General features: G+C 39.8%; 1 protein-coding gene across 6 annotated transcripts; it reads right to left on the reverse strand.

The window, feature by feature from the left end:
* Positions 1–1,404: 1,404 nt before the first annotated feature.
* Positions 1,405–11,634, reverse strand: VDAC2 (voltage dependent anion channel 2). 6 transcript variants are annotated; one of them, XM_015866624.3, is made up of 10 exons: positions 11,575–11,634; positions 10,824–10,878; positions 7,490–7,561; positions 6,395–6,444; positions 5,105–5,257; positions 4,969–5,021; positions 4,304–4,531; positions 3,293–3,443; positions 2,543–2,600; positions 1,405–1,941 (listed from the first exon to the last, which is right to left on the reverse strand). In XM_015866624.3, the coding sequence occupies exons 2-10, from the start codon at positions 10,855–10,857 to the stop codon at positions 1,850–1,852; spliced, it is 891 nt and encodes a 296-aa protein (XP_015722110.1). In that variant the 5' UTR covers positions 10,858–10,878; positions 11,575–11,634; the 3' UTR covers positions 1,405–1,849. The 6 variants fall into 6 exon arrangements, with proteins under 6 accessions (XP_015722110.1, XP_015722111.1, XP_085410376.1 ...); XM_015866625.3 differs by lacking the exon at positions 11,575–11,634 and adding an exon at positions 11,287–11,385; XM_085554250.1 differs by lacking the exon at positions 11,575–11,634 and adding an exon at positions 11,220–11,385.
* Positions 11,635–11,639: the final 5 nt, after the last annotated feature.

The raw sequence follows: 11,639 nt of genomic DNA on the forward strand, positions 1-11,639 counted from the left end.
GGGACAAGATCTCAAATCATGAGGACTTTTAGATAAGTTAAGTCTACATAGACATAATTTCCTGATAAAGTAGCCCCCTTCCCTACAAAGGAATTTTCTGTGAACTAAAGGCTGCAAGATCAAGTAAAGAGACACACACCTATCCCAGATATGAGATAAAAGAACCAGGCCCAAGGCACTCCACTGAAAATAATAAATTCCTCCTCTTAAAAGAGCTGCATGAGTGTAAAATATTCCACATTTAATACATTCACAGGTAGCTATGCTTGGCCTTAGGAGTGCAACCTTAAGAGATTTTTTCCTCAAACTACCATCTCTTAGAATCACAGAATCACTCAGATTGGAGAAGTCCTTAAAGATCATCAAGTCCAACCACAACATAACCATACTACCCTACCTCTAACAACTCTCCACTAAATCACATCCCTGAGCACCACATCCAAATGGTTTTTAAACACATCCAGGGATGGTGACTCAACCATCTCCCGGAGAAGCCTATTCCAGTGCTTAACCACCTTTTCCACAAAGAAGCTTCTTCTGATATCCAACCTGAACTTATCTTGACACAACTTGAGGCCATTTCCCCTCATCATGTCACTTGAAACCAGTGAGACCAACCCCGCTCTCGCTGTAAGCACCTTTCAGATACCAGAAAAGAGCAGTGAAGTCCCCCCCTCAGCCTCCTCTTCCCCAGACTAAACAGCTGCAGTTCCTTCAGTCTCTCCTCGCAGGGCATATTCTCCAAGCTCATCAAAAGCCTTAATCCTACTCCAGGATTTAAAATTTAAGTTCTTCTACTATTTCCCATTTCTTAACAAATTTGCCAATATTCATCTGCCAATGAGAAAGCAAAATTGGATATATTTTCCTTCATTTCCACTTAAAATTAAGCCTTTATTTTATTCAGTTTAAGCAGAAACCTCTCACAGTATTTGGGCTAAGCAGGCTGTTGTACTATTACATTCAGTTGCAGTTGTGAAGTCTCACTTCATACAAATATTAGCAAGTAAGTGTTTGTGGGATTTCTTTCCCCCTTCCCTTGTGTAAAAGCATCAAGGAGCAGTTTTTAAGTGCCTCAACACTGCATGGAAATCACTGCACTTTTTACATGAGCAGGCCAACTAGAAATGCGGTAAATCTTGCCCATGAAACAAAAGGGACTTAAGCCATTGTGATATGACAGATCTTACCCTACCTGAACAAAAACATAACAAAACCAAGTACATGACTTGCTTGAGGAATCTTAACTGTTCAGTGAAAACCAGCTATTTTCAGCATTGTCATGGGTGAGGTGAGTCCTTAATTGCACAAAGATACAGAGCACTACATCTTGAGTTAGCATTAGTTAGAACTAAACTGAGCACTACCCTATTATCTTAACTCTTAAAATATCTGAGGCATAGGTATGTGTGTACTTGTTTTATTCATAATTTGACTCATCTTGGGATACCAAATGTATTTCTACTTATGGTGATTTGACAGAACTGTTGACCTCGTTTCCAGATACCCACTGATCCATTTTTCATTCAACAGCAATATCGAACGTTAAAAGGAACATAAAACAAACATGCACACAATTGTACAGTTTTCTCAGATGTCTATTTCATTATTTGTGGGTAGCGCATTGAACAGTTAAATACATTTAAATAATGTTTAAGTGACTGCGCTAGTGCAGACTTGTAACTAGACGGGTAACCAATTTAACTAGAAACCAGCTAACAAGTAACTGTCTAAATACAAATACAGCTCTTGTACTCTTTTTGGGAAAAAGCCTGCTGGTCACATTGGAAATACATTTTAAGGCCAAATTCTTCTGATATCCCTTCTCTGCAGCAGTTTCTTCACCTTTTTAAGCCTCCAATTCCAGGCCAAGACCAAGTTTATGGCCACCAGCATTGATGCTCTTTCCATCTATCAGGGCAGACAAAGTAAGCTTCACACCTGTAAAATTTAAAAGATTAAGTTTACAACAGGTTAGCAGAATAACTTTCAGGCAACTCAACCTCAGTCATTAAGAATCTATGTTGTATCTTATTACTTTGCTCCAAGGTTACCTACATTCATTTACATACAAAATCCACAGAAAGCTAGTTATGTGGACCCAACAAACTATAAACTGGATATCCAAAGACTTCATTTGATAACTTCTCTACCTGAAGGTGTGCATCAAGAAGGAAAACTATGCACAGAAAGATTTGTGAGGGAATGCAAGTATGATTTTTATACGTTTTCAGACAGAACTAACCAACAGTGATATCGCATTAACAGGTGTTGGCATGTCTAAACAGAACAAGTTCAAAGTTAAGCTATCAAACGTGATAGTCAGCTGTTAAACAAACCACTGAGGAATATGATGCAGAAATACCATTAGACAGCATAATTTGTCTTACGTGAAGGTTTTCTGTGCAACAGAACTTATTGTCAAGTATCTACTTTGCCTTCAAGACAAAATTATTCTGTAAACTCAAAATAGTTGCATATAAATACACCAAACTTAATTGTTTGTGTCATGCATGAAAGGCATGGATGTGAAAGCCCTTACCTGGCCTCAGGGTCTGGGTGTAACCCAATCCAACTAGACTAGAGTTGTTCACTTTTGCCTGGAAAAAATAAACAAAAACACAGAAGCAATTGAAATGTTTTAATTGGAGAGTTATTAATATTAGGAGCTATCAACATGCTACATGTTCTTTCATTATCTCTGTGCTTACTAGATTGTCTTCCTAGCTATGCCTTTGCCCAAGAATATAAATCCATTTAATTGAAGACAGGATTGCAGAGGCAGGGAGAACTAATTGTTAATGGAATGTAGTTTGGCTGGTGAACTTCTCTCCACTCTTTTGAGAACACAGCAACTCATCACCAGTTGCCAAAAACAAACCACTTCGGAAAAAATCCCTTATATTTATATTATTAGAAAATAATCCATATTTTGCATATCCAATAAAAAAAGTAGTAGACATTTCAGAGTACCAACATAACAAGGATATGCAAAACGTTTTTTCCCCCGTTTTGCATCAATTTCTCTGTGGACTACTGAAATAATTCCAAGTTAAATTCTAGCTTTATAACAGAAAACTTGCCTGCAATATGGATTTCAACCAGCATCTCTTACAAACTTCACTGCAGGCAACATTTAAATACTACTTGTTTTATTAGTAACTGCTTGGATTCCCAGTCTAGCTCTTGCAAGACTTTTGGATTAGTCATCTTCTTTTGTACTAACATACATGCTCAGAAACTGAAAAGCAGCTCTGTTTAGCATAACCCTTTTTGTTAGAATCATACTTACAGAGATAGAAGCGTTGGAATCCAACTTGTATTTAGCTGCAATTCCAAAGCGAGTGCTGTTGCTACCAGCTGTCCATGCCAGGTTTACGGCAGTTTCAAGACTGTCACTCACTTTCTGGTAAATTGAACCACCAAATTCCGAACCATCATTGCTGCATAGATGAAAAATACAACTTCTTATATCTACATAAACTCACTCTCTTTTTTTTTTAAGAAGCAGTTCAAATTTCTAGTTAAGTAAGAATTTAGAAAGTTTGTTTCCCACTTTTAGACTGGATAAGGGAAGATGAAAATGAAATTCTTATATCATGCTTTGTAGCTTTCCCCATCTCAACTTCCACGAAACCAGACAGAACAATCCCCATTCAAAAGAAAATCCATCTCAAAATCAAGTTATGACCTAAACAAACATACTAAAACAATGTATTAGATTACAGTGAAGTATCACGTTCTTCAGATTTTAGTCAGCTTGCTCTAAAGAACACCCAAAGTCTCTAACTACAGCAATTTGAAGCAAGTTCAGAATGAACTTCAGTTCATTCACACTCCAGTTGTACTCTAGGCATTTTATGCACTCATCCCATCAATACAGGAAGATGAACTTACTCAAAAAGCAGAACTATTTTTGTTCCAGAAACTGCTTCTGGCCCACTTAAATAGTGCAGCACTAATTGCTACCCCTAACAAATGGACTGCCTCCTAAATTAGTCAGATACAGCTCAACACATGGGGAAAGCTGGATAAAGTCTTTCAACCAGCTCTGCATAACGAGCTTATCAAGCTTCCAAGTATCTGGTAAACTGTAGCATGTAAATCTTAACGAGTCATTATTTAGTGTATTCAGCATTCTGAAAAAGAGACAAAGTAGTATTTATTTACAAAGTTTGATATTACAAAAACTCATGCTGCTGATGCGCCTTGCAAGCACATCTTGGTAGTTTAAACGTGTATATAGAAGGAAGGCAGAAAAAAACCTGCTTTTGTAGAACAAGACACAATTACCAGTACTTACACGTTGGTGTGAAGTTGGAAATCTCCAGTCTTGTAACCCACAGAGAAGTTATTCCTTGTCAATTTTGATTTGGCACTATCAAAAGTCATTTGATAGCCCGCTAGCCATCCTTCATAACCAAAGACAGCTGAACCATGGATTGCAGGCCCAGCAAAATCAAAGTCAACATCACAACCTAGGTTTAGGCATTCACGTTTATATGCTGACTTAATTTTACCACTTTTCTTTCTGAAATAGAGAAACAGTTAAGACAGTTTGATTATTCTCAATGAGAAGACAAATTTGAGCCACATGCCTCAACAGAATGCACCTAAATGCCATGCATATATATCCAAAAGACTGATCCAAATCACAGGTAACTCAAACTATTAAAAAAAAAAATCATACCATAGATGCGTTGTGATGAAGGTAGAAACACATTCACATCTCCTGCAATAGTCCAACTAAATATTTCTATCTCAGAAATCAAGAGAAACAGACAGTTGAAGTGTCCAATACTAAGCCCCCAGGATAAGATCCAGTGTGGAAAAGCAGAAGTCTTTAGCATGGGGGTTTGCTAATTTGGACCAATAACAAACATCTGCTGATCTGACACACCAGATGGAACATTTACCAACCACATGTGTAGCATGATACACAAGGTAAAAAGGCAAAAAAAATCTTACCCTGTATTTGGTGAGAAAGTTGTATCAAATGTCAACTTCAAGCCTTTGGCAATCTAAACGAAGAATGAGAAAATAAAGCTATAAATTCAGTCCTGCTAGTTAAGTGAAAGAAAGGAATACTCAGCTAATCTATTACCTGATCTTCAATTGCAATTTCTGTTCCCAGAGTATTATCTGTGTTCCATTTTTCTGTGAAAGTCAGCCCATACTCAGCCCACTTGTATTTGGTCTCCAAGCTTCCATTCACTTTTCCAGTATCTGTGTTCGATGAACCAGATGTTGTGAATTCCTAGAAAGGACAGTGACTGTGTTATACCAAATAAATATGTGATCCTGAAAGCTTTACAAAGTGACAGAAGAGAAAGACCTTTCTTCACTGAAGATCCTGTTCTATATAACATCAGATAATTCAGGGGACAGCAATGTAACATGGATTAGAAGAACCAGATGACTCACATCCACATTACAGACTTCTCCCTTCTCACCCTCCATCTCAAATGCAGTGTGTACTGCTATTACAAAATAGAGGTTTATAATGCAACTCAAAAGCAATACAAAAGCATTCTTCTCAAAAAGAAGAAAAAAGCTTTCCAAAATAAGGTTAAGTCTGGTACTCTTGAGGGCAGGGAAAAAAGAAAAATCAAACCAAACTAGGAGTCTTTAATATAAGTTTATGCACATTCTCTTCCTGGGAAGGAGGTGTTGTAACTGAAATGGGATTCACACAAGAGCTTGAATTTTGCAGTAAGTTTTAGCAGGATAACCACTAGACCTTGACAGAAACAAATGGAAAAAGGACTACATCTATAATAGGACCCTCACAAACAGTGTTTCTTCTGGAATGCAGCCCTCTACAAATAAATAGCACATAACCCACACACCTTGTATTTATACAGCCAGTTACACAGTTAAAACTTCCTGCTCTTGGGGGGCGGAATCTACCTTTACATCTTGCAAAGTCTGCTATAGAAACAGATGGAAGTTGCAGGAGATACTGCTTGCATTACCAAGATATCTACCACGGAACATAACAGCATTTAAATACCTTTTAAAGGAAATGCACAGCGCTGTTTCACTACCAACTACTTCACACATGGAGTAAGATGTCAAAAATTTAGACAAAGTTGCATGTTAAACAGCAAAAATGGTGTCAAATACTTGTTTAGGCTTATCATGAGGGAAAGCTAAGAAACCATTTTATTTTACAAAGATTAAGACAGCTTTTTTGTTGTTTTTTGTGATATTTGTAATAGTGGTATTATATTCAAAGTGAAGTCAGAGCTTTAGGTGCTCCTGAAATTTTCATTAATAGCATTAATATAACCTACAAGCTACTTGACGGTATCTGGAAAGTGCTCACATATAATTAAACAAGCATGCAAACATTCAGCCCCCAGAAATACAATGAAAAAGTACTTAAACTCACCACTCCACTTGCAGATTTTGTCTTCACATCCAGTTTCACCAGTCCAAACCCTTAATAAACAGAAGTTACATTTTAAAAGTTAAGCTTTAACTAAGACTATGCAGATTTTCCGTGGTGTCGGTTTTCCAACATGTGCACGTATATATACACACATATAAGCATACACATAAAAAACCTAGCATAGGCTGACTTCTGTAATGCTTGAATTTCAAATGCTAAAGCAGTAGAGGTCATTTTAAGAACAAACTAGGAGTTCTGTCTGTCATCACTAAAAAATTAGCAAGGAATAGCCTCTCTTGTATATCGTACTTATTACTAACAAAAGATGGCTTCCAAGAGTAAACTTAGTGACAGACAGAGTACATTCTCTTGTTCCCTGGATGGCACCTACTCTGTACTCAATGCCATTTAAAGAGCAACCCTATTGCATTAAGTCAGCACTAAGGTCTCAAAGAAAAAGTCTGAATGGGGAGTCACGAGGAAATACACAGCCACCAGAACATAAGGACTATGGGAGAATAATTTCATTTTCTTACACTCCAACTTGAGTGATAACCCTGGTGAATGAGCTCCTGCAATAATTCCTAAAGACCTGAAATAAACAGCACTGCAACTAAGCACTTGTTTATTTTTAAACTACGCAACTGCCTACTTAAAAACTTCAGAGAATTCTTTCAGGCTACTCTTACCTCTTCTGTTCCAAAAAAGAAAACACCCCAACAACAAAACCACACTAAAGTTACATTGGTATATATACATTTGTGTATCAACAAATGCATTTGCACAAAGATCCATAAAGGAAGTGCAAATATAGTCCTAAGCTGTGTAACAGTGGATGTTTCTAACCTTGCACACTGTCACAGCTCTTTCCTTAACATTAATGGGATTAATGCAGTAAGGTTTAACAGACCTCATATCAAAATAGCTCACAAAAAAGCCTCCGCTGGCTCATTAGCTGATAGAAATGTTTTAAATGAAGCATACTCTCCTCCCTTCCGAGAAGCACAGGCATTTGAGCACTCACTGAACTCCACATACATGCTAAACTAAGTCAATTAATTGCTGCAGTGCACTCAATACACTATATTGACTCACCATATCCTTTGTTGAAGACATCTCTGGCAGATTTGCCAAGGTCTGCGTATGATGGAGGAACCGCCATTGAACCTGAAAGGTAATGGTGTAATTACAATTCAATCTTTTACTACACACACATACAAAAATGCTACCACAAGAGTTAATGGTGTTCTTTAAGGCAGATTCATACATCAGGGTATTTACCAGTTGACAGATAGTTCAATTACATTACGTTGTGAAAAATCTACAGATTTTCTGATAATCGTGAACACTGAACATTTTCTTGGCTCAGGTAGCCCATTTATTGTCAAGGGGCCACCACAGAAATCTTTACTTTTCAAATAGTTTTATTCCTTACATCTTTAATTATCACAAACCAACTGAACGTTCACTGAAAACCAAGGAGTGAGAAATATGGAAAGCTGCACTGGTAGATGTTTCTGTAAGTTTTACAAAGTCAGGTGCTTATGGAAGTTATCTGAGAAGACCCACAATGTTTCATTTTCAATATGAGAAAGTGTGTGTATTTGTTTTGCAACATCACTTCCCCCGTATTTAAAATGGTCAAGATAAGATTTGGAAAGGATCTTCAAAGGCTGTTAACCAGCAATTATTCAGATGAAGATCTTTCCTCCTACACAGGGCAAGAGTTTAAGTCCTGGGGCAAAGGTGGGAAGGGTGAGCACCTTGTTAGCTTAGCAAGTCATACAAGCGAGAAAGGGAAATGGACTTCTAAGGAGAGCTCTTCTCAGACAGAGCTTCTGGCAAACTCAGTGTTCAAGAACCTGTCATTCACGTCCAGATCTGACCCAGCTTCCCTGGCCTGCTGGATGCCAGTCTAAGGTCCCACACAGATCTGCACGACGCTCCTCCTCCCTGAAAGGATACTCGCCATCCATACCTTCCTTTGGTGACTACTATCCTTCTATTTCAATACTAAAATGCCACTATTAGAGGCAGCCTATTCTGAATTTTAAAATAGAGAAAACAGAACATATTTCGCAAAGATGGTGATTTCCCCAAAAGGGTCACAAAAACAAAGGGGAAAACACTAACACTAGCTAAGAAAGCATCATAAAAAAGCCTCCACAATCAAAAAATCCTTCCTTTAAAAATTGCCTAAACAAAAATTTTAAAATCTTATTTTAAAATTAATTGGTCACACGTGCTTTTCTGGAAGACAGATGAACATAATTCACTATCTCATTCCTCTGTGGGTTTTGTTTCAAAAAACACCTTCAGATTCTAAAACAAAGATCAAACTCTTGTATATTAATTTTCAACTGAACACACTTTCCATTCTTATAAAGCACTTTTAACCAGATTTCAATTATCATCCTGACTATAGAATTATTCACCTCCTGCAGATCTCTACAAGTTCAGTATATTAGTCACATGGGATCAAAGCAGGCTCTTCCCTCCCAGCACTCCCCCATTTTTTTTTAATTAAAAGTCTGTATTTTCTGGCCTTACCAACAAAACTTGCTTGAAAACACCTGTCCCAGAATTATTTCCGAGGGCACCATTCCACTAAAGCAGACTGCTTAACTACAGCATCCACAAATAATATACACTGATTATAACTGCTATGTGCAGCTTAACTGTATGAACTAATACTATTTTAAAAACATTTATTGTACAAAAAAGGTCTTGTGCCTTAACATTAGTTTTCTATAATCTACTTCAGTTTTCCCAGGTGCCTCACTCCATCTTCCTAAAGCCCAAAAGGAAAAATTCAACTGCATCATCGCAAAATCATCCAGGCTTAGCTTAGTTTGAAAGAAAAACCAAGAACCAAGAAACGCTAAGCTCTACACAGAAGTCAGTAAAGGAATCAACCCAGCACCTGCTGGAGAGTATAAAAGAAATCCGTTCTTGCGAGGAGTAAACTCTTAAAAAAAATAAATAATAATATAAGCCTAAGGAAAAGATGATTCAATAGCAGAAACAGATGTGAGTCCCAGTGATGAGACAAAATGGTTTCTATGATTTATTCAATAAAAAGTAACAGAAGCAGGACAAAACTTGAAGAAAGTGTGGGAGCACTGGTCTTCTCTCACTCCAAATCCCTGGTGTCCAGTTCATTAGTAGCTTAAAAGGGCTTTGAGAAGTTTCAGCTATGTACTCTTCCTCTGAGTAGGTCCAACTACCGTCTCCAGAAGAATAATTATTACTAGTTCAGAAGTATCAAAATACATGTCTGTGCTAAAGGCTACTACATATAAAAATATATGACTGTATGTATAAACTTCTTTCATCTTTAATGTTCCCAAGCTGACTAGATATTCACAATAGACAAGAGATTTATGCTAAGGCCCTAAAGTTTAAAAAATAATATTTTTAATTGCCTGTAACTAAATGTGTGGAATTACTGCAATAAAAGGATACTGCTGTTTTTATCAGGCCAAGTTAAGCATCCTCCCTACTGCAGGAAACTGACTAATCCTTGTCAGCCATTCCAGCCTACAGGCCCAGGTTTCCTGATAAGGAGTTAAAACAGCTTATGACCTTCACGTTGCTGTTTCAATTCATTCGCTGACAGGGACACAAGAGGAAAAAGCAGATGTTATTTGGGGGTACATAAAACACCCCGTAAGACAGTGTCACCATCAGAAAGCTCCTTAAAGGCCAAAAAATATCATTCCTGTTTCTTCCCGTGTTGAAAAATTCACTAGATTTGCAAATCCTTATGATGAAAAGCAATTTTATTCAAGCATGTTTTGAAGTGTCTTTCATCTTCTTACTAATTAGAAGCACCTAAAATAAAGCTACAATTTAATTACAAGCCTGTTGTGACAGTAGATATCAAATATCCTAATTTCAGGAACATAGAAAATACTTATTTCAGGTAAGCATCCCACTTTTTCTTTTTATCCCCCTTTCTATATAGACCTAAAAGAAATAATCTGCTACTTAAATATACTTTCTTCCAAAGCAAAAAGAAAATGAAATGCCAAGATGTGTGAAGGCTGTCACAAGTATTACATCACAGCTTTCTTTCGAGGCAATACTTGGAAAGAGCCCCACACTTAGTAATTAAGGTATGCCAGTGGCTTCAATAACCATTTCCAGACCTCAGGACATTGAGGATCAGCCTAGAGGGCACAGAATTAGGAACAAAATACTTAAGTATTATGTATTAAAATATATAATATTTTTATTATATAAACTTTTATATATACTTTTAAACGGCAACAACTAAAGTGAAATTGTATCCTATCATTGAAAATAGCAATAAACCGATACTGAAAATACCGTTAAAAACATGTCCGATCTAACGCTGACCTCCTTTACGCTTACGGAGCTACTAAACGAGAACTACTACCCTCGCTGTAACTACCTCCCTACTTACACCTCGACGCCTGGCACGCGGACGACGTAGCCATAGCTAGGCCAATGCACAGACTCTATGGAGAAGGGAGAGAGAGTCAAACAGCGCTCGGTTCGCTCCGTGCTCACAAAACCGAAGCAGCGCGGATCCCCTCTCGCTACGGGCCGGGCCGCGCGGCGCCCGCTGCCGCCGCAAGGTGAACGCTCCGCGCGGCCATCTTGGGCCTCGCGCCTGACCCCCGGCGCTACGGCCGCCCCTTATGTAACCGCAGCCCGGGCACGGCCGAGGCCATTGCGGGCGGCGGAGCGTCCCGACCCCGTCCCGATCCCCCCACACCCCGTCCCGATCCCCCCACACCCCGTCCCTCCCGACCGCCCCCAGCGGGACAACGAGGAGCGCGGCCCCGGCCCCGCTCACCGCCCTTCGCTCGCGCCCCACCCGCCTCCCCCGGCACCGCGGGACGAGCCCAGCCCCGGGCCGGCACCTGGCGAGCGCGGGAGAGCGGCGGGGCCGGGCGGAGCGGGACCGGGGGCGCGGGCGGGTCTGGCCGTGAGGAGGCCGCGCTGCTGCAGCCGCTGGCACTGGAGGGCGAAGTGAAGGAGACACCGATCCGCCCGCCCGCCGCCGCCCCGCAGGACCCCGGTCAGAAGGGGCCGTCCCGCGAGGTGCCCGTCCCCACGGACCGCCCCGCGCGCCCGTCCGCCCGACCCCAGCGACCCCCAGCGCGGGCACACACGGGAACACAAGGCTCCAGCCGTGAGGAACGCCGTACCCTCAGCGCGGAGCCGGGATGGAGCGACGTGGGCCGGCAGGCGCTAATTCGAGCAGCCCCAGAGG

Source organism: Coturnix japonica, chromosome 8 (assembly GCF_054131305.1).
Source record: "Coturnix japonica strain WE chromosome 8, WE-NBRP24, whole genome shotgun sequence".
NCBI classification, from domain to species: domain Eukaryota; kingdom Metazoa; phylum Chordata; class Aves; order Galliformes; family Phasianidae; genus Coturnix; species Coturnix japonica.